A 26878-nucleotide genomic window follows, 5' to 3' on the forward strand; every position below is an offset into this window, starting at 1 on the left:
CGTCGCGGGCGGTGGCGGCCTCCCTGCGTTCCGGACCGGCGCAGATGCGAGAAAAGTCCGATTACAAGAGCGAAGAGGGAGAGACTACAGTACAGCGCGCCTGCAGGGGGACGCCGCCGGCGAGAGAGACGGACGCAACCTCCTCCCTCAGGTCAGGCTCGGCTCCTCCGCGATGCCGCGCTTGATGGTCAACAGCAAGCTCGTCTTCCAGTTGTCGAGTCGTGTCAAGCTGGGTCGGCGAGACGAGTCAGCTCGAGCCCGGTGCGAGAGAGGAAAGCTGTGAGCGCACCGGTCGAACTCTGCCACATGCGCCGTGAATCCCTCTGCGTCTCCTGCATCGAACGCTTCTGTGATACCGTTCAGAAACTGGCACTCGCGAGTCGTGGCGAAGGAAGGGTCGGCGCTCGTGTAGTTGTCGATTGCTCGCTTCGTCGAGACGACGTCCTGTTTCGACGGCGAGTCAGCCGGCGAAGCCTCCTGAGGAAAAGGGGAACGCACCCCGGTAGCCAGCCAGCACATGCCCGCCTTCAAGTAGTGCTCCTTGACGCCGTACCGCGTCAAAGCCGAGCCAAGCGACTGCTGCGCGACCTTTTCGAAGTGTTCGATCGCTCGAGGGTACTGTCCCAGCGTCGCAGCAATCTCGGCAGCTTCCTTGTAGCACGCGTTTGCAGACCTGCAGGGAGACCAGTCAGCGCAGCGAGACAGGACGACGAGGGAAGCGAAACTCACGCAGTCGCGTCTTCGTTCGAGTAGATGTTCCCGGCCGCCTCGTACGCCTCGAGCGCACCGGCCATGTCTCCTCCTTCCTGCTGCAGGATTGCCGCGATCTCCTTGTGCCGATCCGCAGCCTGCCTGAACCGTCCCTTCTCCTTGTACAGCTGAATTGTCCGCTGGAGCGCCGCGACGGCCACTGCGGAGCATGAGACAGGTCAGCACGCAGAGCTCTTGCTCCAGAGTGCAGAGAAACGCACGCTCGGGGTGGCTCTTCTTGTACGACTTGCTCGCGGTCCAAAAGTCGTTGGCGGCGTCGTCCTTCTCGTCATTCTTGAGCGCCATCTCGGCCGCCTTGCAGAAGCAGTCTCCCGCCTCCTTGTGCATGTTGTCCATCTTGTACGCGTTGCCGGCCGACTGGTACAGGTCGTGCGCCTCCTCGAACTTGGCGGTCGACGAGCTGAAGAAGGAGAAGCCGGACGACGAGGACGCCTTCTTGTCGGCCCTGGGTGGACGAACAAATCATAGCGCGGCCAGTCAAAGCAGCAGAGCGTGTTCACAAGCCGCAGAGAAGCCGAAGTCGGGGGGAGAGGGGAACGAGTGATGACGATGAGCAAACGGTCAGCGGCGCTCGCTGGACACGGCGGATGAGTTTGTACGCACTTCTGCCTTAACTGATCACCCTGTGAAGACATTCTGCAGCGTTTGAGCGAGTGAGGGCGTGTTGTTGCGGTGCAAGAAGTGGGGGCGGTTGGTTGGCGAGCACCAGGTCACCTCGACACGCTTAGACGGGCTACTGAGACGTGCTACCATGCTATTGAGCTATTAGAAGCTGCCCAGTCAGCCGGCACACCCGCACACACTGTTGCGGCGCCGTTCTCTCGCCCTCTCCTCTCGCAACTCGCTCAGGCCTCTCTCGCAATGACACCGGCCTGGACGCGCGTGCTCCTGCTTCTGATGCTTCCACGACGCTCTCTCGCGCCATGTCGGGCGGTCGAGCTGCGTTCTTGAAGCTGCCGACGGGCGCACCTCCCTCTCGAAGCCGCACACCCTCCCCCGTTCGCCCCGACCGACGCGGCCGCCTGCGCAAAGGGACTCGATTGGGGGTGCGTACAGTCTTTGCGCTACCACGGGTCCCGTACTGACGTCGTCCGTCGCCACAGGACGCCTACGAGACCGATCCGTTCTCGCCCATCCGCCCTTTCGAATCTTTCACCTCGTCCTTTGCCGTTCAAGAGTACATCACCGCTCTCGTCCGCCGCGACAGTCACGACGTCGACTCTATCATCACGATTCCCACCGGTTTCGACGACGGCGAGGACACTCCAATTGAGCTGGTCGACGAGGACGTGTGGGTGATGGAGCACCTGCGCCGCATCACGCTCGACCAGCACATCTGGATTGCGGCACCCACGGGCGTCTGCACGCGCTCGACATGTCCATCGATGACAGCAGGTCCAGACTGGCTTTACGTGTGCGCCGCACACTATGCTCCGCCTGATCCGCCATGCTGCGCCATCGACTACATCACGCATGCGAGCGACGGCGCGCAGGCGTTGCTGTGCTCGTCAAAGTACTTCCCGAGCAGGATGAGCGTGAGCGAGGGGAGTCGGAGGCTGCTGGATGCGGTCGCGAGGCGGTTGTACAGGAGTGTCGCCCACGCGTTCTTGTGAGTTTCACTCCTCCTCTGTCACGCTTCAATCCTGCACGGAGCAAGGAGCTGACTTCAGGCGCGTGACCACCTTCACAGCCACCACCGGCCGCTCTTCGTCCAGCTCGAAGCGGAGACCTCGCTCGTCAGGCGTTTCACCGAGCTGAGCCGGCGTTTCAAGCTTATGGACGAGGCAAGCATGGTCATACCGGAGTTTGGCGAGCTGGAGGAGGAGGAGATAGACTTGGAGGACGAGGGAAATGTGGCGCATGGGGAGGCGAGCGAGATCCGGCTGGTGGGCGATGGGGAGTAGTCGGCTCTTCTTGCAATCGCCGTCCAGCAAGTCCTGCTCGACGCCAAGAGAGATCCAATGCACTTCTATTGCGCAGTCATCCGTCTATCCGATCAAGCCCGTCGGCAGGTCCGCCTCCTGCTTCGCAAATTCCGAGCTGGCCTTCCTGAACGCCTCCAACGCCTTCTTCGCCCCACCGTTCGCAATACTCTCCCTCGCCATCTCGACACCTTCCTTCTCGCTCTTCGCCTTGCCCGCAACGACCAACAGCGCCGCTGCGTTGAGAATGACAAAATTCTCGATCGGGTCGGTATGAGGAAGCTGGTTATCGAGCAGCTTGAGGAGGGTCAGGGAGTTTTCGAGAGGTGTGCCGCCTGCGACGGAGGAGAGAGGAGTGGGGTTGATGCCGAAGGCGGAGGGATGCAGCGTTCGTTCGGTGATGGTGCCGTTGTGCAGGTCCCAGAGCTGCGGACGCTGAGGTCAGTGATACGAGCGTGGACTCGGCGAAAGAGAGCAAACGCACGTGGGTATCACCCGCAGGACTGATCTCGTCCAGTCCCTCCGCACCGCACACTACCCAAGCCCGCTCAACACCCGTGATCTTCAGCGCCTCAGCAAAGATCGGCCCGAGGTACGGCGAGTGCACGCCAACGATGACCGCCTTCGGTTTCGCCGGGTTGATGAGCGGTCCGAGTGCGTTGAAGACGGTTGGGAAGCCGATTTGTTTCCGGAAGGGCGCGACGCGGACCATTGAGGGGTGGTAGATCGGCGCGAAGAGGAAGAGGAAGGGAGAGCGGGCGGCGACTTGGTTCATGGCGGAAGGAGGGAGGGTCGTGACGGGGCAACCGAGGGAGAGGAGGATGTCGGCGGAGCCAGATGACGAGGTCGCGGCCTTGTTGCCGTGCTGCACGCAAGGGAAACGGTATCAGCACAGCTGCTACAGGCAACGAATGCTTAAAGAACGCTTGCAATGCGCACCTTGTACACCCGCAGTCCTGCGCCAGCCGCAACAATCGCCGCCGTCGTGCTCACGTTAAACGTGTTGTGCCCGTCGCCTCCCGTTCCGACAATGTCGCAGATGGGTCCGTCGCCGTAGTCTCCGACATCGACAGGCAAGGCATGCTGCTGCATGACCTTTGCGCATTCGGCGACGATAGCCGGCTCGCCATCCTTGCCCGTCAGTCGCAGCGCCGAGAGGAACGCTCCAATCTGCGAGGGATGTGCGCCGTAGGGTTCTGCGAGGTGGTTGAAGGCGCATCGTGTATCGTCGAGAGTGAAGGTCGAGGGGTGGAGGACGAGCTTCTTGAGCAGGACGGCGAAAGATTCGGGGGTGTACGATTCTGGTGACGAGTAAGAGTGTGGTGCGGCATGTCCAGAGTCCCTGCGAGTGCACAGTGAAGCGGTGTGAGCGAACAAGGGGAGTCAATCCGGAACGGGGAGAAGTCGGTGGGAACGGCAGAGCGGAACGCACCCAATCATCTGCGTCACAGTCGAGTCTGTCTGAGCCGTTCCAGCCTTTGCCGGGTTCATCCTAGCAGAGTTGTAGCGAAGTTGATGAACGCGGAGGAGAAGGAGATGGTTGTCCGCAACGACGAAGCCCTTCTCCCGCTTGGACGGCGAGACGCACTTACTTTGCTGCTTCAGACTGCTAAGGAGTGTTACTACACCAGCCAAGTCGCCCATCTCGCCTTTCTGCCTCTTCTGGACGTCACCCCCGCACTCGACGACATGGCCAACCCAGCGCGCAACAAGCGCCTCTTGCGAGAGTTCCAGGACATCCAAAAGGACGTGAGTGGACCTTCAATGTGCTGGAACTCTGAAAACCGCTGACCTTCGGCGTCTACAGACAACCGGCTTGAAGATCGAGCAGGTCGGAGACTCGCTGGATCATTTTGTCGGGTCGTTCCCGGGTCCATCGGGTGCGTTGGCACATGGGGAAAATGTTACGAGATGGAGGGAAGCCGCTGACACGCTCGACAACGCAGGATCACCGTATGAAGGCGGACGATTCGAAGTGGACATCCGTTCGTCCCGTCTTCTTCTTCCTATGCCTCCACAAAGTGCAGAATTGACTGACCTGTTTCCTCTGAACAGAGCCTCCGCCTCGGTACCCGTTTGAGCCGCTCAAGATGAAGTTCCGAACTAAAGTTAGTCCGCTTGTCGCTTCCTGGCTGTCCCGCTGCCATCGCTGATGCTTGCTTCACGCTAACAGGTCTATCACCCTAGTTCGTCGCGCTCGCTGTCCCTGACGTCGGGCAGGACCGCTGACCCACAGCGCTCGCAGACATATCCTCCGCAACTGGCTATATCTGTCTCGACATCCTCAAGACCTCCTGGTCACCGTGCGTCTCCTTCTACACTCTCTTCTAACTGTTGAACACTGACCTTAGCCGTCGCTGCAGAGTCTTCACCCTCCGAACATGCCTCGTTTCCCTGCAGTCCCTTCTCTCGACTCCCGAACCTAATGACCCGCAAGACGCAGAAGTCGTGCGTCATTGCTGTCATCTTGATCGTAGCCGCGCTCTGACCATCAGGTCACGCAGGCAAAGCACTACCTGACAGACCGGCGAGGTTTCGAATCAACGGCGCGGTACTGGACCGAGGTTCGTTTCTCACATCGATTGTCCTGCTTCCTGTGCTTACCCGTCACTATCGTACAGGTCTATGCAACCCCCGAACCCTCCTCGACGACTCACACGCCTCAACCATCAAGACCAACAAGCGCGAACTCGCAACCTGCAGAAGCGCCAGAGAAACGGGAAGCGCGGCTGGCTGGCTTGAACTGGGAAGACGTATCAGCGTGCGTCGCGCCTTCCTCATCGTATTACGTCGTTGCACAGGTCCGCGAGCCGGGTACTGATGGCTCCGGGGATTCGCGCGCACAGATTCTCCGAGATGGGTTTCCCGGCAGAGCAGGTCATCGACGTCCTCAAGCGGCTGAACTACCGTGACGGCAACAAGGATAAGGTGGGAGAAGATGCGGTGATCCAGCGGCTGGTAGGCTGAGCGGGCAGACTCGCAATCGCAGCACTCGCATATGGACTGGCGCGCAGTGAGGGGAGCGACGTGTCCAACAGGGTGCATTGCCGCCGGCGACAGAGACAAATGAGCGAAGGGAGAGCGAGAACGACCGAGGAAGGGGAAGAAAGAGGGTATACGGGCTCGTGCAGGGCGGAAGAGGCGTGACCAAGACAAGGCGGAAGGAGACAGTTCAGGCGTACCTGGCGAGGTAGTCGCCAAGCTTCATCGCGCCGTTCCTCAGCGCGTTCTGTACGTCGCTCAAGTCCTCGATGCCGGCCGCGTCCATGATCTGCCTGACGGCGTCGCGCGCAGACGACTCGAGGTTGCCAAGACCGTTGGCCGACAGGATCGACTCTTCCATCTCTTCCGTCTCGTCCTCGTCGCGGCCGAAGTATTGGCTGCGGAGAGAGTCGGTCAGCCGCACGTAGAAACTGAAGAAGCGAAGCCAGACTCGCTTGCTCGAGATGGCGGTCGCGCCCGAAAAGCCTTGCAAGCGCTGCTGCGCCTCCCTCGAGGCGTTCGCGTCGTACGAGCCGGTCTGGTGGTACATGTCGGACGAAATGCCCTTTTGGTTGCCGAAGGTTTTCCGCGCGTAGTCGGACTCTTCTGCTCGTGCACAGCGAGGTCAGCGAGTGTAGCCTGTGTCGATCCCTCGCAGCGCAACGCACCAGGCTCGACGTATCCGCTCGCAGCCCTCTCGGCGGCCTTCTTCCGTGCAGCCGCCTCCCTCGCCGCCGCCTCTCCACTCATGCCCGCAACCTGTCCGAACCCAAGCTTCCTAACGCCCATCCCAAGCCTCTCCATCTCCCCACTGTCCTTCTTCGCCTGCAACGCCGCCGCCTGAGCCTGCAACTTCGAGTTTGCCCCGTTTGCGCCGACCTTGCTCGCTGCAGCCGCAGAGGCAGCCGAAGCAGCGGCGGCCGCAGCAGCCTGCTCTTCCTCCTCCTTGCGACGGTCGTAGCCCAGTCGCTTGATGCGCTCTTCCTCCTCGCGTGCCTTGCGCTCGGCTTCCTCGAAGTTGATCGAGCCACCCTTCTTAACGCCCAACTTGCCTGCTCCGAGCTTTCCTCGTGCGGAGGAGGCGCCGACGGTAGCGGACGAAGAAGAGAGGGTCGAAGTCGAGGCGGAGGACGAAGTCGTGCGCGTTGCGCCGAGCGTCTTGGGCCGGTTGAGCGAAGCGGACGAGGTGGTGCGGAGGGACGAGGATGTGACGGTGCGAGGAGCGGAGGTCGCGGGAGGCGTGGAGAGGAGAGTACCGCCTGGCGTGGAGGGGCGCGAGCCGCCGAGACCGACAAGAGGAGGGGTCATCGCAGGAGCGGGTGAGAGAGGCTTCTTCGCTGCCGAGGGAGGCGCATCCCACGTGTCGAAGAAGTCGCCGTCACCAGCCGCCTTCGCCGCAGGTGCGGCAGCAGTATCGGCAGCACCCTCGACGACCACACGGTCCTTGCCGTACATCCGCTCGTCCTCAGCCATCTTCTTCGCGAGTTCCTCCTTGTACAGCTGCGCGCCGCGCGACAGGTACTTCTCCTTCGTGTCGGTCGAGCTGGGGTTGTACGAGCCCGGATGCCGCGAGAGGAAGTCGAGGAAAGCTGCGTTTCCGCCGCACTTCATGGCGCGCAGCTGAGGCCAGTGCCAGATGTCAAGGTTGGTCGACCTGCCGGCGCGGGGGTTCCATCGTCAGCGTCTCGTTGAGCTTGTGTAGTCCACGCGAACGCACCGGACGAAGGTGACGTGAACACCGGCGTTCCTGTGGATGCTACTGCAGTCGAGGCAGATGTAGACGCCAAACGTGACCGAGGCCTGCGAAGGCGAGTGATGAGTGTCAGCGTCTTTGCGCTCGACAGTTCCAGCTGTCTCTAAGCAACCGGGGTGACCAGCGAGACTAGTGCGAACGCGAGAGTCGGGTCAAGGGAAGTGGGAAAACTCGCAAGTCGCGCAGTCCGCGCCCACCAAGCAGCATGTGCCCCATCCGGAGCTTGTATCCGCAGTATCTCTGTATGTCCAGTACAGCCAGGGGAGCGCGAGGAGGCGTCTACTCACCCAGGTAGGGTTCTTGGCCCTGCAGTCGACACACATCTGCGGGACCGGTCAGGAGAGCGTCAGCGTACGCCGCGAGACAAGTACTGCTTCCAACACCGTCCAGCCAGCCCATCACTGCGCGTGCGAGCGAGCGAGAGGTGGCGCGTCGAGACGTGGGTGGCAGCGGGCGGCGGACGCACCTTGTTGGCCTTCTGGCTGCGCAGGACGGCAAAGATGGCATCGCGCTGCTGAGACGTCGCACTCATCGTTCCAAGCACAGCAAACAGCGGACAGCGGCGAGAGCGAGGACGTGAGAGGTGTGAGCGAACCTGTCGACCACGAACCACTCGCCTGCCACGGGCTCATACCGCTGCTGCTGCGCTTGCTGGACTACAGACTGCCGCTCAGGCTTCTCACACGCAGGTAAGTCCAACAGCCGCGCTTCCTCGTTGCGTCGTCGCCGTGTTCTCGACCCACTCGCCTCCTCGACGCCGACGACCTCTTGCACGCTTGCACGGCTGCTAGTGGGGCTGGCGAAGCGTGCCAGAGCGTGTACTGACACTCACAAATACAGCCGACCCGCTTGATCACGCTTCTCGCTCACTTTGTGAGTCCCGCCGTACCCTTTCACTCCCTTGCCCCCACCTTCGACCTCGCGCGTTCTCCCAGAAGTCTCCGACTCGATGACACGCTGACCACTTCGTTGCAGACGCATAAGGAGTCACGATGGACTGGCTCGCCGACCGCGTCGAGACGCTCGCCAAGCAGGCGCAGGACTTGACCATCTACGACGTCAAGGCCGCCGTCCGCAAGGCGCAGGCCTACGCTTTCAACTACACCGAGGCGGAGGCGAGGGTCCGAGAGGCGACCAGCGACGAGCCGTGGGGTGCGAGTTCGACGTTGATGCAGGAGATTGCCCAGGAGTGAGTCGAGGCCGAATGCTTTGCTCTCGACGTTCCTCATCCCTCATCAACTTGATTGCTCATGCGTTTACCTTCGTCATCACAGCACGTTCAACTTGTGCGTCAAGTTTTGGCTTGTGCCGCTTACTCTTCCGTCACTGACTTCCATCCTTCCTTGCCAGCCAAACCTTCAACGAGGTCATGCCGACCGTCTACTCGCGCTTCACCGAGAAGGAAGCTCGCGAATGGCGCCAGATCTACAAAGCTCTAGTGCTCCTCGAGTGCGTTCGCTCCACCTCCAGCCTCGCGGATGGAGGCTGACGATGTCCGTTGCCTTACCTCCGCTGCAGGTACCTCATCAAGAACGGCTCTGAGCGCGTCGTTGACGACGCGAGGTCGCACTTGAGTCTCATTCGCGTCTTGCGCAACTTCCACTACATCGACGAGAACGGCAAGGACCAGGGCATCAACAGTTAGTCTCGCCGCCTTCCTCGAGCCCCGCCGTATCGACTGACTTGTGTTGTTCGTCCGCAGTCCGCAACCGCGCCAAGGAGATTGGCGAGCTTCTCTCCGACCTGGACAAGGTTCGCACCGAGCGTCGCAAGGCCAAGCAGAACCGCAACAAGTACACCGGCGTCAGCAACTCGGGCATGGGCGGGCCAAGCTTCACTAGCTCGTCTGGCAGCCGGTACGGTGGCTTCGGCAGCGACTCTTTTTACGGCGGCTCGTCAGGCGGCGGGGGAGGGGGAGGAGACTGGTCTTCGGGAGGAGGCGGAGGAGGAGGAAGCGGCGGGTTCTCTGACAGCCGGGGTCAGGAGTTTGAGGAGTACGACGCCGGTGACGACGAGGACCTCGACACTCGGCGTCGCGCGACGTCGCCTTCTGCGGCTGCTGGTGCCGCCGCTTCGGCTCGCGCTGCCCGCACTTCCTCCAAGGCCGCCGCCCCTCCGCCTCCTCCCCCTCAGAAGCAGCCCGAGGTCAACCTCTTCGACTTCGACGACGATGAGGACCAAAAGCAGCCTACCCCGCCACCCAAGTTCTTCGCGACCGTTCCTGCGGTCGCTCCCGCTGCAGCTGCAGACGACGACTTTGACGATTTCCAGTCCGCTTCGGCGCCCGCACCCGCGCCTCCTGCCGCTTCATCAGCGTCCCCCTTCCCCGTCGCCGCTCCTTCCGCACCCAAGTCGCACCAAAACGTCTTTGCCCTCCTGAACCCTCAGGCGCCCTCTCGTCCCGCTCCGCAAGGCGCACCCGCCGCCTCTCCTTCCCCCGCTCTCGCCTCAGCGACTTCCGGCTCGATGCCGTTCTCGCAGCCTCTCCAGGCTCGCCCGCCAATGCAGCCAGCCATGTCCTCCTCGTCGTCGTTCTCGGCTCTCGCGCCGATGGCTTCCAAACCCACGACTCCCGCCGCCGCGCCCTCTTCAGCGTCCAGCGGCATGGCGGCAAAGAAGCCTGCAGGTGCAGCCGACTTTTCCGACATCTTCGACATGCTCGGCTCGTCGTCGTCCACTTCGGGCGGCGCCAACAAGGCTGCGAGCGGTCAGAGCTTGGCGGCAATTGCGGCGCAGAAGAGGCAGGACCAGTTGTTTGGGTCTGGAGCGGCTGCGAAGTCGAGCGGCTCGGGCGGAGCGGGAGACGGCTGGGACTCGCTTTTGTAGACTTGCGAGCCGTAGAGCGCTACTTCTTCCCACTTCTAGCATGCTGTTATGTTTCACTCTGTGCAAGCCGCCGTTCTCTCCACTCGAATGCTGCATGCGCGAGTTGCACACTCTACGGCACCTTGACCAGCGCCTCCTCCTCGAGCCATTCCATCCACTTCTTGAGGAAGTCGGAACCCTTCGAGACAGTCTCTGAATCGCCTACAACGACAAGGTGCCGTCGCGGGCGAGTCATACTAACGTTCAATCGTCGAAGTTCGCGGAGGAAGCCCACCTCGCCCTGCGAAAGGAAGCTAGGTCAGCAAGCACGCACAGCAGAAGATTCGTGAAGCTTACCTCGGCATTTGAACGGACGAGACTGACGATGACGACGTCTGCGGACGAGCCGGCGTCAATAGGGACGCAGTCGAGGACGAGAAGAAAGGGAGCGTACCGTTCTCGCGACCCTGGTTGCTGTCGACTGAACCAATCTCGATCTCAGGGTACTGAGGATGGATGAGGGAGGCGAGGAGGAGGACTTGGCTGTTGTAGGGCGAGATGATGGAGATCGAGGTGGGCGGGACATCGGCGTTGACGAGCGTCTGGACGTATTTGTGCACAACGCTGCAGACAAGAGCTGCGTGAGCAAGCAATCACGAGGAGGACCTGGCGCTGGACGTACTCTGCCTCGTTCTCGTTGCTCTTTGACTCGGATCCGAAACTGCCGTCTTCCGCTGCCCGCTCGTACATGGCTTGACCAGCGGCTACAGGTGAGGCAAGCGAGTCAGTCCATGTCAATTCTCGAGCGTGAAGCCAGACGCACTGTCGAAGAAGACGACGGGCTCGTCAAGGTCTTCGTCCGCCTCGACGCCTTCCAGGTCGCTCAGCTTGCGGTCCTTGACCGAGTCATCGGGTACGAGCTCGCCGTCGTACAGCATCCCACTCGGGAAGCTGTTGATCTTCTCATTGAAGCGGTACTGGACCTTGAGCATGCGGCGGATTGAGGGTCCGTGAAGGGCGAGAAGGCGAGAGAAAAGCGTGACCTCGAGGTCGGGCGATAGCGTCAGCTTGCCGGGCTGGCTGGGATGGGCTGCATCTTCCTTCGAGGCTGTCTTGCTGGACTTGCCGCCGAGGGACTTGGTGAGCCGGTCGGACGACTTGAGCGTTGGCGGGAGTTGCAGGTGATCGCCAGCCTGCGTGGATGGTTGTAATGATCAGCATACGCGAGCTCCGAGTGACGCTGTGGCTTACCAAGATCAGCTTCTTGCCCTTGAGAATGGGGATCCAGCACGCAGGCTCAGTCGCCTGCGCCGCTGTACGCTCACAGCGAGGTCAGCGCTACCGCCACGATAAGTTGCGCACACAGGCTCTACCTTCGTCGATAATGACAACGTCAAACTCGAAGCGATCAAGCGAACGCCCTCCAGCGCTGCGAGTCGATCACAAGTCAGCTAGGAAGGCTTGCGCAGGTTCGGCAGCGGAACGCACCCATGAGTCGTCGCCAACACGACTTTGGCCTTCGACACGACCTCCGAGACGATGCCTCCTTGCCGCTTCCTGAACTCCTTCCGCAACTCCCGCACTTCCTCCCACATCTTCTTTCGCTCCGACCCTCTGATACGGTTCTTCCCCGAGCCGTTTCTCAGCGTGTTCTCCAGCTCTTCAATCTCCTTCTTGATGTCTTCGACGAGGGCACTCGAGTCGGTCGAGGAAGACTGCGCATCGAGAGTATGTCGTGTGAGACCGGAAAGGACACGAGCGGGGTGGCCCACGCGAGTGAGCGGGATCGGCTGGGAGAAGTTGGGGTGAGGAACGGAGAGGCGAGCGAGGATGTTGTCGACGGGGAGGTTGGATGCGCCGCAGACGAGCACGCGCTTGTCCGCCCTGACGCATTGCCGGATGATCTCAACGAGCGTCTCCGTCTTGCCTGGCAGCAAGAGTCAGCGAGTGTCGACGGAAGAAACTTAGTGGCAACGCACCTGTGCCGGGCGGGCCCCAGATGAGGGCGACCTCGTTACTCGAAAGGGCGAAGTCGATGGCCTTTTTCTGCGACGCGTTCAAGTTCTCGTTGATGAAGTCGAGTGGCTCGTCCGGCGAGCGTTGAGACACAGTCGGCTTCTGCTGACCGAGCAGAACGGAAAGGAGAGGCGAAAGCGGTTCTGCTGCTTCGAGTTTGCGAAGGGCTCGGTTCAGGAAGAAGCACTGGCGGACGAAGGTTGTCGGATTGGCGACCTTGATGCTGCGGTGAGGATGTCGTTAGGGCAGGAGAAGATTGAAGCAGGGTCTCACATACATCTGTATCCGCTCAGGCAGCACGAAATCGTCCGATGGCTCATCGACGGCTAGAACGATCTTGTTGGCCGTGGTGCGGTAGACAACGGCGTCCAGACCTTCATCATCCTTCTGCTTGCCCTTCTCCTCCTTCGACGAACCTTTCGCGGCCTTGCGAGCCCCTCCCCCGCTCGCTCCTTGCGGGCGTAAGCGAGCGAGGTCGCCAGGACGGAAGTCATGAGGCGGGAAGTCCGGCGAGGAATGGTACGCAGCCGGCCTCGTCAGCTCGACGAGCAGTCGTCCGCCAAGTCCAATCGATGTCTGGCCTGACAAGTTGCCGAGCGCGAGACCAGATCGCTCGAGAAGCGAGACCGGGGCATTGGTGAAGAGGAGAGACGACTCCTTCTCTTCGGCCGCTTGCTCTGCCTTGGTGAGCTCAATCAGGCGCTTCAAGAACTCTTCAGGCGGTGCGGCGGCCATTGGAGCGGGATGTGGCAGCGCACAGGTGAGGAGAAGGAGCGAGAGAGGCGGTGTGGACTGTCTGCCTTCTGGCTACCCCTCTTGACCGTCTGGCAGGATGTTGGACATCGGAAGGGAGTCTTACACACGCTCACAGCGTACACGAGTCTCCTCAGCTGTCCCCGTGGGTTGACGACGCTCCCTGATCCTCATCAGTTGCGGCGAAAGAGGGGGGGAGATGTCGACGAGTACTGCTTCTCGCGAATGTATGGACGCGTAGAGCCGTTGAGTAAGCCTCTGAGTACGAGCGAAGCCAGCCCACTAGGCATCAGGGATCCGTCCTAGTCGCATAGACTCGTCTACAGCTCCTTCCCTCGCTTGTCCCCTCCTCCTTCCCGCCTTCCTCGCCCAGGACCCGTATACGCGACCAGTAGCTCCCTCAGTACCCACGTCTGTATCACCAGGAAGACGATTCCTGCCAGCCAGACCTCCCGGTAGACTGGTTCGCCGAGCATCTCGAGCCGGTACGCTTGCGAGAGCCAGATTGCCTGTCGCGCGAGGATCAGTATGGGTGAGAGCGCTCACACAAAAGAACGCGGCGTACCTGTCCTGCGACCCAGAGCGCCGCTGCTAGAATCGTCCGCGGGAGAGAAAGCGAAAGGCGAGGGAGCGCTGGCGGCAGGAGCCAAAGGAACCAGAGGAAGTACTGCGGAACGCGTCTATGTATCAGCATGCGTGCAGTCAAGCTATGACGGCTTACGCACCTGCGAGGTGCAGACTTTGTTGAATGCGACAAAGGCGAACGTCTGGACCAGCAAGGCATACGGCAGGTCTTGCGCACCAAAGAGGAAGCCGAGACCGAGGGAGAGGATGAGTTGAGGCAGGAAGGCGGCAAGCGGGTGGCGTGCGAGGAGTTGCAGCGGCGAAGAGGTGGACTGGGGCGAGGGAGAGAGGGAAAGGTAGTAAGGGTAGAAGTAGGGGGAGAAGTTGTGTCGGTGGTCGAGGCGAGAGAGGTGGTACAGGAACGTTTCTTGTAGGAATGGCTCGCCAAAGCTGCGTGGGAAGCGCGAGTGAGCGCGGTATGAGCAGCACAAGCGGGACCCGTGGACGCACAGGACAAAGCAAGCGGCGTTCAGCAGCATGAAGCAGGTGAAGCTCAGGACGCCGAAGCGTACGAGGCGTGTCATGGCGACCTTTTTGTCGCCTGTCGACGAGTACAGCGCCGCGACGAGGCTCGAGCCGTACATGAACGGGAAGATCTTGACATGCACGGCTGCTCCAAACACCGCCGCAGCCGCATCCCACCGTCCCTCGTTCGCCAGCGACAATACGGCGACGACGAGGGCGCCAACGATCGACTCGCTGCTCCCCCTCGTTGAGATGTTGGCAATCATCGGGTTCAGCAGCCATATCGCCGCGACCGCCCTCCCGGCGTACTTCTGGCTCGCGCCCCGCCTCCGCATTAAGTTGTACAGCATCACGCCGACGAGGAGGTCACAGAGCGCAAAGAGGACCTTGCCGAAGGCGGGATGGACGAGCGAGTTGGGCGCAAGTGCGAAGGCGAGGAGCGGGGTGTACCGGTATGTCGCCCGCGCGTAAGGATTCCCAAGCCATTCTGGCGCCCATACACCCTTTGCCCTCCCGCAGTGTTGCCGTGCTAGGTCGACTAGACATGCCGCCGCGTCCGAGAAGACGAAGTAGTCGACGTCGGTGTATCGCACGGCGCTGTGCACGTCTTGATATGATCCCCAGAGCAGTAGAGCGACTCGTAGGGCCACAGCGAGGCCCTCAGCGCGAAGCAGCCGCATGTAGAGGGTTCTGGTCGCCGGAAGACCTTCCTCTGGCGAGAACAACACCGCTAGACTCTGCTGTGACCGCTTGCCTGGCCTGCTGACCGCTGCTGTGACCTTTTTAGTCGCTCCTCATACGTCCGCCAGTTCTACCCTTGCTCGCCTCCTTCTCACCGACCTCCCTCCGCCTCCCCCGCTTCGGATCAGGCAAACGACGGAAGCACAGCTCACAGGACAGCGGGCGCAGCAGGGACACCGGGAGGAATCCGCGCAGACATGGCGAAGCAGGTCAGCATCGCCTACGAGGCGTTGCCGACGGGAAAGGACTACGAGGCCATCCGGGCGGACGTTGAGCGGCAGATTCCCCTGCGCAACTTGCATTGGGTGCGCAGCTCGTCGGCGAACAGAACCATCAGGACAATTCAGACGCTCCCGCTCGACGTGCGACCGCTCAGCTCGTTCGGCGGCGCGACAGAACTCCTCGAACGGCCGTACTTGAACCTGCTATTCGTTGTGTGCGATGTGCGTCTATCCTTTCGGCCTCGAGCTCAAGTCAGCGGACTAACAATGCTTCCCCAGGACAACGAGGCGTACCGGGCGACCGTCCGCACCCAGATTCGCGAATGGCTCGACTCGGTTACGGCCAAGTACCACCAGGAATGGCTCATCGTCCACGTCACGTCGGGCAAAGGCAGTGGCGCCAAGTTTTACCAGCGCAAAAGCGCCATCGTCGACAAAATCAAGGCCGACTTCAACGTTGGCAAAAAGGACCGGCACGTCCTGCTTCGCCCGCTCCTTCGCAGTGTCCTCGCTGACCCTTTATCCGCTCTCCCAGCTGCATACAAGTCGTGCAGGGCTCCTCAGCGGACGATCCTACGGCATGGGCCGAGTTCCTCTCCAAGGTCAAGGAGGGGCTGATCGCAACTTTCGACTCGAACGTCGCGCTCTACGAGGAGAGCGTTCGCAAAGCCGACAGTCAGCGGCAGCTGAGCGGATGGCAGTTCCTGCCCTTCTTCCGCCAAAAGGTGCGCCGATTCCCCTTGAATCCGTCGGCGTCTGGGCTGACAACGGATCCTCTGCTCAGGAAGCGCTTGCGGACTCGTTCGAAGCGATGACGCTGTACGAAGACGCGCTCATCCAGTACGACGAGCTCGAAGCATCATTCTTCCAGGTCTCGAAAGGTCCGTAGCCACGTCGTCCAGCTTTGCGACGGGAACTGAATTCGCTCCTTCGGCAGAACACGCACAAGCGCCTTGGTTCCGCAATCTCGGCGGCGTCTCTCCCGGAGACGATGCACTTCCGCTTCTCTCGACGACCAACAAGCCCTACCGCAAGCTCATCGAGACGGACGCCATCACGATCTTCGACTTTCGGATATACCTCTTCGCGAGACAGGCTGTCATGCTGTTCAACCTTGGCAGGGTCGTCGAGGTTGCGCGAAGAGGAGCGTACTTCGTCAGCACCTTTGCGCGCAAGCTGCGGGAACATCAGGTTAGTCGTCTGCACCTTTGGCCGCACGTTGGGCGACTGACGCCTTCTCCACACAGTCTACGCTCGGCCCGAGCTTCGTCGAAGCCTGGACGTATTCGGCTTGCCTCAACATCGTCTCGGAGTGCGGGCGGCGGATCGACCAGGACCTGTCGGACCCGGCGGCAACGGGCTTCGTGGCTGTCAAGGCGGAGTTGCTGGAGCTCGCGAAGAAGCAGGTGCGCGCTGCTTTCTGGTCTCGCCATGAGTGAGTTGACGCGACTGACAAGAGAGAATGGTGCAGCTCGACAAGCTCGGCATGGGCGCCGGACACCTTCCCTCGACTCACCCCTTCTCGATGAGCTTCAACGAGTCGTCCGCGTCGACTGTCAGCGGCAGCTCCGCCTCGTCGCCCACATCTACTACGCCTCCGAACCGCCAGCCCGTTACTCGGAAAGACCTGCTCGACGCGATGGACAAGCGAGAAGCGTTTGACAAGCTCTACGTCGAGCTCACCCAGAGGTCACTGCAAGCGTACCAGGCGAGCGGGAGGAAGAGGTGTGCTGCGAAGCTTAATGCGTGTCTTGCGGCACTCGAGCAGTACGTCCATTCGCTTGACATGGTCGTTCTTGGCTGACAAAGACTCCATATCAGATGCCGCGGACGGCTTCCGACCGCTCAAAAGCTCTTCTCACAACTTCCGACGACCTACACCGACTTGCGCTGGACCGCCATCGAGTCTTATCTCTTGTCGCAGTGCACGTCGCTGCAAGAGTCGCTCGATATGTCCAAGGACCGCCTCCTCTCGACTCTCGCGCTCGTCCGGTCGGGCGTGACCGTTGGAAGCAAGGAGTGGGGACTGGAGCCTGTCCTGGATCATGTCGTCGACTGGAAGCGGCAGAACGCCGAGCTGGCGAAAAAGCTGATGGACGACGTATACCAGCTTTCGGCGACGCTGAGCAAGGGTGCGCTAGTCTCGTCACGTGCCCGACATGCAGCGGCTGACGAGGTTCGCTGCGCAGACTTCGCCGCCGTCGCCTTTCCGACTTTCCTGATTTGCTTGAAGGAGGGCAGCGGCGGCCGACCAGTTGACGAGGACGGCGTCACGGCTACGGTACTCGTCCGCAACATCCTGCCTTGCGTGCGTCGTCAGCTTCCGATCCCACTGGCCAAGCTGACCCTTTCCTGAACAGGACGTGCGCGTCGACGAGGTTCGCCTCAAGCTGGCGACCATGCAGGGAGAGCAAGTTTGGCTTACGGCCGGCGCCTGCACGCTCGCGCCTGGCGAGACGCCCGTGACCGTCTTCTGCCCCGTCAGTCGCAACACGTAATTCCTCACTTTCCTTCTGCTCACAACATCTTTCGCAGACCTCCGTCACCGGCCGCCTCACGCTCGAGCTTTCGCAACTCCGCTTCTCCCGCATCATCTTCCAGTACTCTCATCGGCCAGTCTCGACCCGTAACCTCGCGCCTGATCCTCGACAGGTACCGGTGACCGACAAACAGCCCGCCATCTTCCTTCCACCCGACCAGCAGGCGGTCCATATCTCCGTGGAGGAACCGCATTCCGGTGCGTTTAAGTACGCCACCCGTCGAGAGGGTGTAGCTGATGAGCGCTCTCCGCAGTCCACCTCGACCGGGAGCGAAGAATGATCCTCAACGTCGACCCCGGCCGCAACACCGTCTCGAAGATTGCCGTCCGCCTCGCCGTCGTCGGTCAAGACGTGCATTTCGCCACGACGACCGCGGAAGGTCTCGACGGCAGTCCGTCAGCCATCCTTCTTTTTCGTCACGTAAAGCTGACTGCCCAGCTTGCAGTCGCGTTTACCGCAGACGCACACGACGCCCTCGTCCTGCAGGACCTCTCACCCTACACATCCGTTCGAGTCGCTATCCCTTTAACCGGTAATATCGTCGACCCGAACGTACAGGTACGCCTTCCGCTCGGTCGCTTTCAAGCTCGGTCGCCCGCTCACTACCACCGGCGCAGTTCTCGATCACAGCGGAGTATACGATCTCGCGAAGACCGCACACGCGCCGAAGCTTACGACGAACGATGACCTACTCGGTCGCACTCCCGCTCGCCGTCAACGTCCAGGACTACTTCCGCGAGGACTGGTACGGGCATCGCAACCCACGCCATAAGCAGTGGTCGCTGACGAACCACTTCGACGCAGCTTGCTGTCGAAGTTCTCGGTCACGACGGACGGCGTGCACGGCCTCAAGGTCAAGTTGGCGACCATTTCTCCGCCGCCTTCCGTCGAAGTCAAGCCATGTCGCCCGAAGAGCGATGTGCCCGTGGTCAGTTTGTCCGCTCACCGCCGCGCCGTCGACATCGCTGACACCCAACTCGTCGCGCAGATCATCTCGCCACTTCAAACGGCAAACTTCCTCTTCAAGCTGCATTGTGACCGACCTACAGAGGTGCAAGGTGCGCTCAACGTCGCTTCATCACGCTCTTCAAGCTAACTCGCCATTCGCACCAGATCCTCTTCGACTTGTCCTGACCTATGCCTCAATCGAAGAGCGTGCGTTCTCCACTCGACGATTGAGTTCGTGGTGACGCTGACTCGAGGTCGCTCAACAGGCTTGCGCTCCAGAGTGAAGGCAGCCGTCGCCCGTGGCCTTGACGGTGCCAGCCTGCGCGAACACCGCCGATGGATCGTCGAAGCCTTCGTATCCGAAGCTCTCGCCTCCACCGACCTCGAGCGGTACTGCTCGTCCGAGTCGCTCGACCACTTGGTATACGAGGAGGCGACTTGGAAGAAGCGCCTCGACCTCTGCATGGTCCCGTCGTCCGCTTGCGAATCGGTCCTCTCGGCAGTGCAGGCGATTCACGACGACGTACGAAGTGGCAAAGTGGTCGAGGACGTGTGGCGGACGTTGGAGATTCCCTTGGACCTGCCGGCTCTCAACGTGCGTCTCTTCCGAACCTCGCGCCCTCAATCCTCGCTAACTCTAATGTGCAACAGGTCCTCAACCTGGTTGAGATCACCCCCGCCCTCTCGCGTACCGAAGTCGGCCAGCTCGTCCCCGCAACCCTCACCATCCGCCCTTCCTTCCGCTGGTCCCGCACACTCGCGTCGACCGCCGCACCAATCCGCCTCGCCTACTCCGTCGTTGCCAACTCGAGCGAGTGGATTATCAGCGGCCGCGCCAAGGGCGAGTGGGTCGCGCAGGACGGTGAAGAGGTCGTTGTCCAGCTCGGGCTTGTCCCGCTTCGCGCGGCAGCTATCTTCCTTCCCTCCGTCGTCGTCCAGCCAGTCCAGGATGGCTCGCGGTCGCACGAGCTCGTCAGCTGCGAGACGCAGCACGTCACGGCTGCTACGGCGGTCGAGGTCTTGCCCATCACGCACAGGACGACGTTCGAGATCGCTGTTCCTCTCGCCGCGTAGAACTCTTTCTCCTCACGTTTGCATGTTGCCATACTAGCCAGTTCTCTTTCTCTCTCCAACTCGTGCGCGAGGCGAAAGCAACGTGTTTCACAGCTCGCCAACCTTCTTGACCCCTCGCAAGACGTCCGTCCTGTCGTTCCGCTCCCAGAACGACAGCAGCGTTTCTGCGGTTCGCTCGGGCGCGTCCTCGTGCACGCAGTGTCCGACGTCGGGGTAGACTTCGAGCTGGTACTTGCCTGTGCTGGCGAAAGCGTTAGCTCAGGAGGGAGAAGGGACAGAGTAATGCGCACCTTGCATCTGCCCGATGAGGAGGTCTTTGTCGAGCCTGTCTGTGCCGGCAAGGAGGAGGAGCTTGGCAGCGCGGCAGGAGAGGAACTTGTTGCTCAAACCGGTGAACCAGCCTGCGCGTTGCGAGAAGCTTGGCATCACTCTCTATGTTGACCGAGATGACCGAAAGGAGCCGCTGCGACGCACCTCGCCAGTAAGGCTCCGTCTTCTCCAGCTCAACCCGCCACGTGAACGGACCTTTCGCCTCTTCTCCCTCGGTAGCCGGCTGCGCGGGCTTGATCAACGGCGGGACCGATATCCGCGCCGAATGGAGGTTGTTGATCGTTCGCGAGTTAACGCTGTGCGCGCGGTCGTAAGCGGAGAGAAGGGAGAGCGGAAGGGTAGGAAAAGGACGAACTGCCAGGCTATCGCGTCTTCTTGCGAGTCGAACGACTTGGGATGGCTCGCTATCAGCGTCGCCATGTTTGGCAGCGCTTCGATGGCGGTTCCTGCGGGAGGGCGTTAGCGTCTTGGGAGGCGATGGAACGAATGGGAAGTCGCACCTTCGACAACGTCGACTACCGCTACGCCTGTCACGTCCGCCACGTATTGCTGTATCCGATCACAAGCGTCGGCGACGACTGCACCGCCCTGTGTACCCAGTACGAAGACACACAGCGAGTCAGTCCCGCCGTTCTGCTAAACGGACGAGCAAAAGAGTCCGCCCAGCGCACCATGCTATGCCCAACGAGCATCAACGAGGGCGCCTCTTCTCTCCGCGGATAGACAGCCTTGAGAAGTGCGACGAGGTCTGCCGAGAGGTTCGAGAGTGACATGTCGACTGTTTCTGGCTCAGAAGCGGTCGAAGTCGAGGAGGTTAACCGAGTCTTTCCTGCTCTCCGCGGGTCCAGGGCTCGTCAACGCCTCGAAAGACTCGTCGAGGACAGGAAGGAGACGCACCATGCCCCCTCGCATCATACGCAAGCACTCCAACCCTCGCCCTCCCTTCTCCCGGCCCATCTTCCTCCCTCGCCAGCTGGACCAACCCCCTCGCCAACTCCGCAAACGAGAGCCCGCTGTAGCCTGCTCCGTGTACGCAGACAAAGACGACTCCTCGTCCATCGTCGTCGCTTGCGCTCTGACGGCTAGGAGGAGGAGGGGGAGTGTAGTAGACTCGAAAGCTGGCCACTTCCTCGGTCGGCGCGGGAGAAGGAGTCGAGCTGGAGGGACGGGCCCAGACGTTGTGCACGCGCACGTCGACCTCGAGAGCCTGCTCGAAGCAGCCCTCGGCACTGAGTGGGGCGTATTGCGCTGCGGCAGCAGGAGACGAGGCGAGCGCTCCTACGCGGCGGGTACTGCACAATCCTGACGAATCAGCATCTACGACGCGCGCAGAGGAACGGGCGAACGCACCGAGGACGTGGACGAGCAGGTTCAGAGGGGAACGAGTCCCGCTCTTCGGCTGCCTCGACATCGAGTTCCTCTACTTCTTCCGAGTCGAGCGTGGAGGGGCTGAGTGCTGGGAGGTGTGGGAGACGAGCGATGCGCGATTTGAGCAGGTCGCGGTGCATTGTGCGAGCGGAGAGTGAAGCGGCGGAGGGAGAGGAGCGAAGGATCCGCCTCGAGGACTGAAAGCCACTTCTTTTGAACAAAAAGTCTCGTTGACAGCGACGAGAGCAGCGCAAACAATCTCTCACAGGCGAACGCGGCGCACGAGAAGAACGTATTGAACAACGAAAGCCGCATTGCAACTCTCGTCCCCTTGACCAGGCTCCAGAACCTGTCGATCCACCCGCCTAAGCGCGTTTACTGCACACACGACAAGACAAACCAGCATCAGTGCCGAGTCACTGTTGCCGAGCGAAGGGAAGGGAAGGGCGAACGCACCTCGGAGGGGATCTCGACGTCGCCCGAGTCGATCGCCTCGATAACGTCGTGAGGGGGGCGTCCGTCGACGGTGCAGCCGACCGACTGGGCGGTACCGAGGATCTCCTTGACGCCGTTCGCGAGGTTGGCAGAGAGGGTCTTCTTGGCCTCGCGCATGGTGCGCGCGATCTCGATGATCCTGTGTCACCGCAACGCGGTCAGTTTCCGGGTGCAAAGATGTCGCAGGGACGGGAAGACGCACGTGTCAAGCTCGACGTTGCCGGTGTGCTTGATGTTCTTCTCCTTCTTGCGGTCACGAGGGGGCTCTGCGGACGAACACCACGATTCATCAACATCCCTTCTCCCTTCCGTTTCCTCCCAACGCGGTGGTACTCACCCTTGAGAGCACGGATGACGAGCGACGAAGCAGAGGGGACGACCGAGACGGCGGCTTGACGGTTCTGGATGGTGAGCTGGACCGTGACGCGGAGGCCCTTCCAGTCGCCGGTGGCCTTGGCGATGTCCTCACCGACCTTCTTGGGCGACTGCGAGTGTGCAAAAGGGGGTCAGTGGGCTCCGTTTGACGGGTCGAGGAGAGTTGGTGGAGATGGTCGTTGTCCGAGCCGTCTGCTCCGCGTAGCCCTTCCCGCACGAGCCTGATCTCCCTCGTCGTTTCCTGAACCACCTATCTCGCCCGCACTGATCCCGCACCACCGCCACCGCACCCTCAGCACCGCGCCCGCACCTCCAGCTCGTCCTCGCGCATCCATCCACCTCCTCCCAACCCTCTTCCCTCTCCGCACCCGATTGCTCCAGTGTCGCAAACCCATTCCATCAAGACTCACAAGACCGAGGGGACCGATCTTGGGGGCAAGAGCCGACGAGGCCTGTTACACAACCGGGTCAGCTCTTCAGTTCAGCTCTTCAGTTCCAGAGGGAGGGAGGGAAAGGGGGACGCACTCCGACCTCACCACCGGTAGCCCGGAGGTAGATGATCTGTTATGTGCGAGCAAAGGCAGTTCAGGGTGTCAGTATCGCGAGCGAGAGGGGGTCCTGAAGGCGAGGTCGAGAGCAGGTTCCCTCGACGCCCTGCCATCCCAGCCAACCGCCGTTTGCGCCGCAAAGGAGGTCAAACGCACCTTGATCTCCGTAGGGTCGACCTTGGGCGCCATGCTGTCCTGTTCGAGTGTCGAGCGAGTGCGCGGGCAAAGTTGGCGAGCAAAGGGGGTTGGCACGGGACACAGAGTCGCGCGGCGGGTCGGGTCAAGTCGGTGTGCGGGTAGAGCGAGTCGGATGCGTCGATAGAGGTGGTCGGCGAGCGGTCAGAGTCGCGTGGAGGGGAGGTTGTGAGTGCGTCGAGGTTTGCGATGCGAGGTGGGCGGGGAGAGGTCGTGGTGGGACGGGAGTTTGACGTGCGAGTGTCAGCTGTGTCTGTACTGTTTGATGGGCGTGTGTGTGAGCAGCGCTAGACGCACCTGGTGGTGTGCGAGGTGCAGGGGCAGTCTCCAACCTGGGAGTCCAAGCACCTCGAGGCCCGTCGTCCGTCCCTTCACCGGCTCGCGCTCACCACAGCTCTGGGTGGCTCGTAGTGTGCTCCTATGCTCTCACAGTACTCTGTTTGGCCAGTCTGCCAGCTACGAACGGCCGCCGCGCCCTCGCCATCGAGCTTGTCCTCGACCTCGCCGCCCACATCTCGCTCGCCTGGCGCTGTTCGCGCTCGAGCTGGAAGGCTGTGGCTTGCGTGCTTGGAGAACAGAAGGGATACAGATCGCGCTCGACGGCCGGGAAGCCTGAATGAAGCAGACTCGCTGTTCTATGCCCGCTGTCCTCCCGCGAACCCCTCGACACTCGCTTCGCCCTGTCCTTCGCTTTGAGGAGGTCCTCTGGATCGTGTCAACCTGCTCTCATAGTCATTGAGCTACGCTTACTCAACCTGCGCGCTGCTGAACTTCAGAGCCACCTGGAACGACCATCGCGCTTCCGGGGACACTTTACATCCGCGTCTCTGCCTCGCCAGCTTTCTGTGCTCGTCCCTCACGACCATAGTGTTCCGCTAAGCGTGAAGCGCCTTATTGAGTCAGCTCAGCGAGAAAGGCGGCAAGATTAACGCTCGGCAGCGGAGCAAGGCCACAATGAGACTGAGAAGGCGAAGCGTATTCCGTTTTGGCGGCTGAGTCGACCAATCGGGGAGAGAGAAGGGTGGATCACCAGTTGGTGAGCGGTGAGCGGCTTTAGCAGTTGTACGTTGTGGCCAGCGCGAGACGCAGCAATTCAACAGACGAAGGAGGACTCTCGAGGTCCCGGGCGAGGAAGAACCGCCCGCCCGCCTCGATCACCACAGCCAAGGCATCGTGCATCGTCGCAGAGCAATACGGCCAGCCAATGCGCCCGATTGTAGGCTGTAGGGCGTAACGGTGAGGTTACTTAGCGAGCAGTAACTGAGGGGGCGATATCGCGGCGAGGACAGCCGGTGCGATTTCGCAAGGTAGCCCGGCCTTCTCCTTAGCACTGCCGCATCCGCCTGCCGTCCATCCAAGAGCGTTCCAAGCGAGTGAAGGCCGTTGTTCGAGGTGCGAGTTGCGAGGGCTGTAGGCGACGTCGGAGGGCCGCGCGAGTTGCGGTTCGAGCGTGGCGGTGGTGCGCGCGTCCCAGGCAGTCTATCAGAGTAGCCAGACAGCCCTCCAGCCTGCGCGAGCGAGCTGTTTGAGGGAGAGAGCGGGACCGTGTGTCGTCGGCGCGGGCAAAGTTCGCCCTGCGGCTCCTGCTCGACTCGCTCTCCTCCTTCTCCCTCTCGCCCAGCCACCGCCAGCCGTGCGTACTGCTCTCGCTCACACCACCACCACACTCACGAGTCAGCGCTGACCCTCGCTCGTCCAACTCCCGCCCCGATCCGACCCCTCGACGACCCTCCAACACCCACTCCCCCTCGACTACCCTCGACTCGCCCTCACACGCTCCCTGGACGCACGGTTCGACTGGCAAAGATGTCTGAGAGCCTCGTCTACAAGGGAGCGTGAGTCGCACAACCCCCCATCGAGCCGACATCGACTCGTCGACCCGCCCTCTTGTCGACCTCTCGCGTGTCGGTTGCTGACCCCCTCTCTCTCTCGGTGAATTGCGCGGGAATCCAGCTTGGTCGGCCACAAGCAAGTCGCTCTTTCCCTCCATCCTCTTCCGCTGAACCCGAGCTAACCGTGTCCCCTCACCTCCGCCCTCGACCTCGCTTTTCTTCCCTCCCTCGTCTCTCTCCCTCCTACCTCTCACTTCTCACACCTCCTCGACTCGCCATTGATCGGATATAGGGGCGATGTCACCGCCATCGCCACCTCGTCCGAGAACCCGGACATGATCTTGACCGCCTCGCGCGACAAGACCATCATCATGTGGTCCCTCACCCGTGACGAGGTGCCTTTGCCTTTCCTTGCACTCGGTCTGCGGTGTTGCTGGGAGGGAAGTTGAGCGCGTGGAGGCGGCGGAGTGCGATCGGGACGTGTGGGAGTTGGCGCGAAGGAACGGGCTCTGCTGCCCGGTGTGGGTGCGGCAGCGGTAGCTGGGCGGACACGAGGAGCCACCTAGGACACGAGCGCAGGAACGGCATGCTGACGAGTTCTTGTACGGTCCCCGGCAGTCGTCGTTCGGCTACCCCAAGCGCATCCTCCACGGTCACAACGGCTTCGTCTCGGACGTCGTCATCTCGTCCGACGGCCAGTTCGCCCTCTCGTCGTCGTGGGACAAGACCCTCCGTCTCTGGGACCTCAACACGGGTCTGACGACGCGCCGCTTTGTCGGCCACACCTCGGACGTGCTCTCGGTCTCGTTCTCCGCCGACAACCGCCAGATCGTCTCGGGCTCGCGCGACCGCACCATCAAGCTCTGGAACACCCTCGGAGAGTGCAAGTTCAACATCACCGAGGACGGTCACTCCGAGTGGGTCTCGTGCGTCCGCTTCTCGCCCAACCCCATGAACCCCGTCATCGTCTCGGCTGGATGGGACAAGGTCGTCAAGGTGCGCATCCCGATTCCTTTCTATCTCTCTCAGCGTGCGTGCGCGCGTGCGTGCGCCAAGCGCGAACGGTCGTCCGAGCGCCTCGAGCCTCGACGACGACGACCGCGACAGTACGCGCGCGGATCCAGCGTCGAAAGACATGATGATCCCTTTACTTGCGTAAATATTTGCTACTTCAGAGGAACTATCTACTCCTATGAGAACATCCATTTTATCCACCAAGATCGCTGATCCCCTTTCAGACGTTGGATCCTGCGCCGCACCCGAGTTGGGCATGGCACACGCACACGCACACGCACGCACGCTGACACACGAGACGACGACGAACGAGACGCTGACTCCCCGTTCGTTTTGGGTCCGCTCGTGCCACGCAGGTCTGGGAGCTCTCCAAGTGCAAGCTCCGCACGAACCACTTTGGCCACACCGGCTACATCTCGACCGTCACCGTCTCTCCCGACGGTTCGCTCTGCGCTTCGGGCGGCAAGGACGGCATCACGATGCTTTGGGACCTCAACGAGGGCAAGCACCTCTACTCGCTCGAGGCCGGAGACGAGATCCACGCCCTCGTCTTCTCCCCTAACCGCTACTGGCTCTGCGCGGCGACTGGATCGGGTGTCAAGATCTTTGACTTGGAGTCGAAGTGAGTTTTCCGCCGCCTTCCCTTCCTCGTCCTTTCTTCCTACTGCACGCGACGGGTTATAGCACCTCTACGAACACTACTGACGCACTCGTACTCCGCGCGCGCAGGTCGGTCGTCGACGAGATCCGCCCCGAGGTCACCCCTACCAAGGACGGCGCCCTCCCCGTCGCTACCTCGCTCGCCTGGTCGCCTGATGGCTCGAACCTTTTCGCGGGGTACACGGACTCGCAGGTCCGCGTGTTCGGAGTGTCGTCTTTCTCTTCCTGAAGAAGAAGAGGACGTGTGGAACGAGGAACTTGACATGGCTCGAATGTTGGGCTGTGGCGGAGAGAGAGAGGAGAGCGAGCCCGCTGCGGGGCTGCGGGGTCTCGCTGCGGCTTGCTACGGCTCGTACAGATGCTCACTGGCGGCTTGAGAGAACGGCAGCGAGCGGTAGAAGGCTTCATGACCGGAACGAGGAAGCGACGGGACGAGGAGGCGGGTT

The 26878-nt window shown here is 61.5% G+C and overlaps 12 protein-coding genes across 12 annotated transcripts; 5 read left to right on the forward strand and 7 right to left on the reverse strand.

Moving 5' to 3' along the window:
- Positions 1–147: 147 nt before the first annotated feature.
- Positions 148–1406, reverse strand: RHTO_07761 (vesicular-fusion protein Sec17; the record flags this gene model as incomplete). Its single annotated transcript, XM_016421417.1, has 6 exons — positions 148–229; positions 290–444; positions 499–673; positions 730–910; positions 972–1216; positions 1375–1406. 6 exons carry the CDS (start codon positions 1404–1406, stop codon positions 148–150), a joined length of 870 nt encoding a protein of 289 aa, XP_016274010.1.
- A 288-nt stretch (positions 1407–1694) lies between these two features.
- RHTO_07762 (Mob1/phocein family protein) lies at positions 1695–2675 on the forward strand (the record flags this gene model as incomplete). The annotated part of the gene is made up of 3 exons (XM_016421418.1): positions 1695–1817; positions 1875–2380; positions 2462–2675. 3 exons carry the CDS (start codon positions 1695–1697, stop codon positions 2673–2675), a joined length of 843 nt encoding a protein of 280 aa, XP_016274011.1.
- An 84-nt stretch (positions 2676–2759) lies between these two features.
- Positions 2760–4184, reverse strand: RHTO_07763 (anthranilate phosphoribosyltransferase; the record flags this gene model as incomplete). Its single annotated transcript, XM_016421419.1, has 4 exons — positions 2760–3119; positions 3178–3558; positions 3633–4035; positions 4126–4184. 4 exons carry the CDS (start codon positions 4182–4184, stop codon positions 2760–2762), a joined length of 1203 nt encoding a protein of 400 aa, XP_016274012.1.
- Positions 4185–4382: 198 nt separating this feature from the next.
- On the forward strand, positions 4383–5660 carry RHTO_07764 (ubiquitin-conjugating enzyme (huntingtin interacting protein 2); the record flags this gene model as incomplete). The annotated part of the gene is made up of 10 exons (XM_016421420.1): positions 4383–4442; positions 4501–4573; positions 4640–4678; positions 4749–4801; positions 4867–4879; positions 4939–4996; positions 5057–5141; positions 5198–5257; positions 5315–5454; positions 5540–5660. The coding sequence occupies 10 exons, from the start codon at positions 4383–4385 to the stop codon at positions 5658–5660; spliced, it is 702 nt and encodes a 233-aa protein (XP_016274013.1).
- Positions 5661–5865: 205 nt separating this feature from the next.
- On the reverse strand, positions 5866–7960 carry RHTO_07765 (protein of Arf GTPase activating protein family; the record flags this gene model as incomplete). Its single annotated transcript, XM_016421421.1, has 6 exons — positions 5866–6073; positions 6131–6281; positions 6344–7329; positions 7393–7475; positions 7716–7751; positions 7895–7960. 6 exons carry the CDS (start codon positions 7958–7960, stop codon positions 5866–5868), a joined length of 1530 nt encoding a protein of 509 aa, XP_016274014.1.
- A 460-nt stretch (positions 7961–8420) lies between these two features.
- Positions 8421–10254, forward strand: RHTO_07766 (Golgi to Endosome transporter; the record flags this gene model as incomplete). The annotated part of the gene is made up of 5 exons (XM_016421422.1): positions 8421–8617; positions 8703–8714; positions 8779–8877; positions 8947–9068; positions 9131–10254. The coding sequence occupies 5 exons, from the start codon at positions 8421–8423 to the stop codon at positions 10252–10254; spliced, it is 1554 nt and encodes a 517-aa protein (XP_016274015.1).
- Positions 10255–10366: 112 nt separating this feature from the next.
- Positions 10367–12984, reverse strand: RHTO_07767 (DNA helicase; the record flags this gene model as incomplete). Its single annotated transcript, XM_016421423.1, has 10 exons — positions 10367–10534; positions 10591–10628; positions 10688–10857; positions 10916–10997; positions 11057–11426; positions 11485–11546; positions 11607–11662; positions 11722–12160; positions 12213–12472; positions 12527–12984. The coding sequence occupies 10 exons, from the start codon at positions 12982–12984 to the stop codon at positions 10367–10369; spliced, it is 2103 nt and encodes a 700-aa protein (XP_016274016.1).
- Positions 12985–13322: 338 nt separating this feature from the next.
- Positions 13323–14771, reverse strand: RHTO_07768 (phosphatidylinositol glycan, class M, glycosyltransferase family 50 protein; the record flags this gene model as incomplete). Its single annotated transcript, XM_016421424.1, has 4 exons — positions 13323–13511; positions 13568–13669; positions 13728–14016; positions 14077–14771. The coding sequence occupies 4 exons, from the start codon at positions 14769–14771 to the stop codon at positions 13323–13325; spliced, it is 1275 nt and encodes a 424-aa protein (XP_016274017.1).
- A 258-nt stretch (positions 14772–15029) lies between these two features.
- On the forward strand, positions 15030–19615 carry RHTO_07769 (uncharacterized protein; the record flags this gene model as incomplete). Its single annotated transcript, XM_016421425.1, has 19 exons — positions 15030–15275; positions 15333–15526; positions 15589–15778; positions 15838–15934; positions 15991–16244; positions 16301–16459; positions 16525–16820; positions 16875–17185; positions 17243–17361; positions 17414–17533; positions 17589–17790; positions 17847–17984; positions 18039–18151; positions 18211–18338; positions 18398–18521; positions 18582–18651; positions 18707–18748; positions 18808–19136; positions 19193–19615. The coding sequence occupies 19 exons, from the start codon at positions 15030–15032 to the stop codon at positions 19613–19615; spliced, it is 3555 nt and encodes a 1184-aa protein (XP_016274018.1).
- An 87-nt stretch (positions 19616–19702) lies between these two features.
- On the reverse strand, positions 19703–21453 carry RHTO_07770 (protein phosphatase methylesterase 1; the record flags this gene model as incomplete). Its single annotated transcript, XM_016421426.1, has 8 exons — positions 19703–19851; positions 19906–20016; positions 20090–20241; positions 20301–20391; positions 20446–20533; positions 20617–20774; positions 20843–21237; positions 21296–21453. 8 exons carry the CDS (start codon positions 21451–21453, stop codon positions 19703–19705), a joined length of 1302 nt encoding a protein of 433 aa, XP_016274019.1.
- A 235-nt stretch (positions 21454–21688) lies between these two features.
- On the reverse strand, positions 21689–22920 carry RHTO_07771 (60S ribosomal protein l12; the record flags this gene model as incomplete). The annotated part of the gene is made up of 7 exons (XM_016421427.1): positions 21689–21691; positions 21770–21947; positions 22011–22074; positions 22146–22293; positions 22594–22635; positions 22709–22744; positions 22888–22920. 7 exons carry the CDS (start codon positions 22918–22920, stop codon positions 21689–21691), a joined length of 504 nt encoding a protein of 167 aa, XP_016274020.1.
- Positions 22921–24732: 1812 nt separating this feature from the next.
- Positions 24733–26661, forward strand: RHTO_07772 (G-protein complex beta subunit; the record flags this gene model as incomplete). Its single annotated transcript, XM_016421428.1, has 6 exons — positions 24733–24761; positions 24880–24894; positions 25051–25153; positions 25377–25754; positions 26129–26394; positions 26502–26661. 6 exons carry the CDS (start codon positions 24733–24735, stop codon positions 26659–26661), a joined length of 951 nt encoding a protein of 316 aa, XP_016274021.1.
- Positions 26662–26878: the final 217 nt, after the last annotated feature.

The sequence above is a fragment of the Rhodotorula toruloides genome (assembly GCF_000320785.1).
Source record: "Rhodotorula toruloides NP11 unplaced genomic scaffold Scaffold8, whole genome shotgun sequence".
Lineage (NCBI taxonomy): Eukaryota > Fungi > Basidiomycota > Microbotryomycetes > Sporidiobolales > Sporidiobolaceae > Rhodotorula > Rhodotorula toruloides.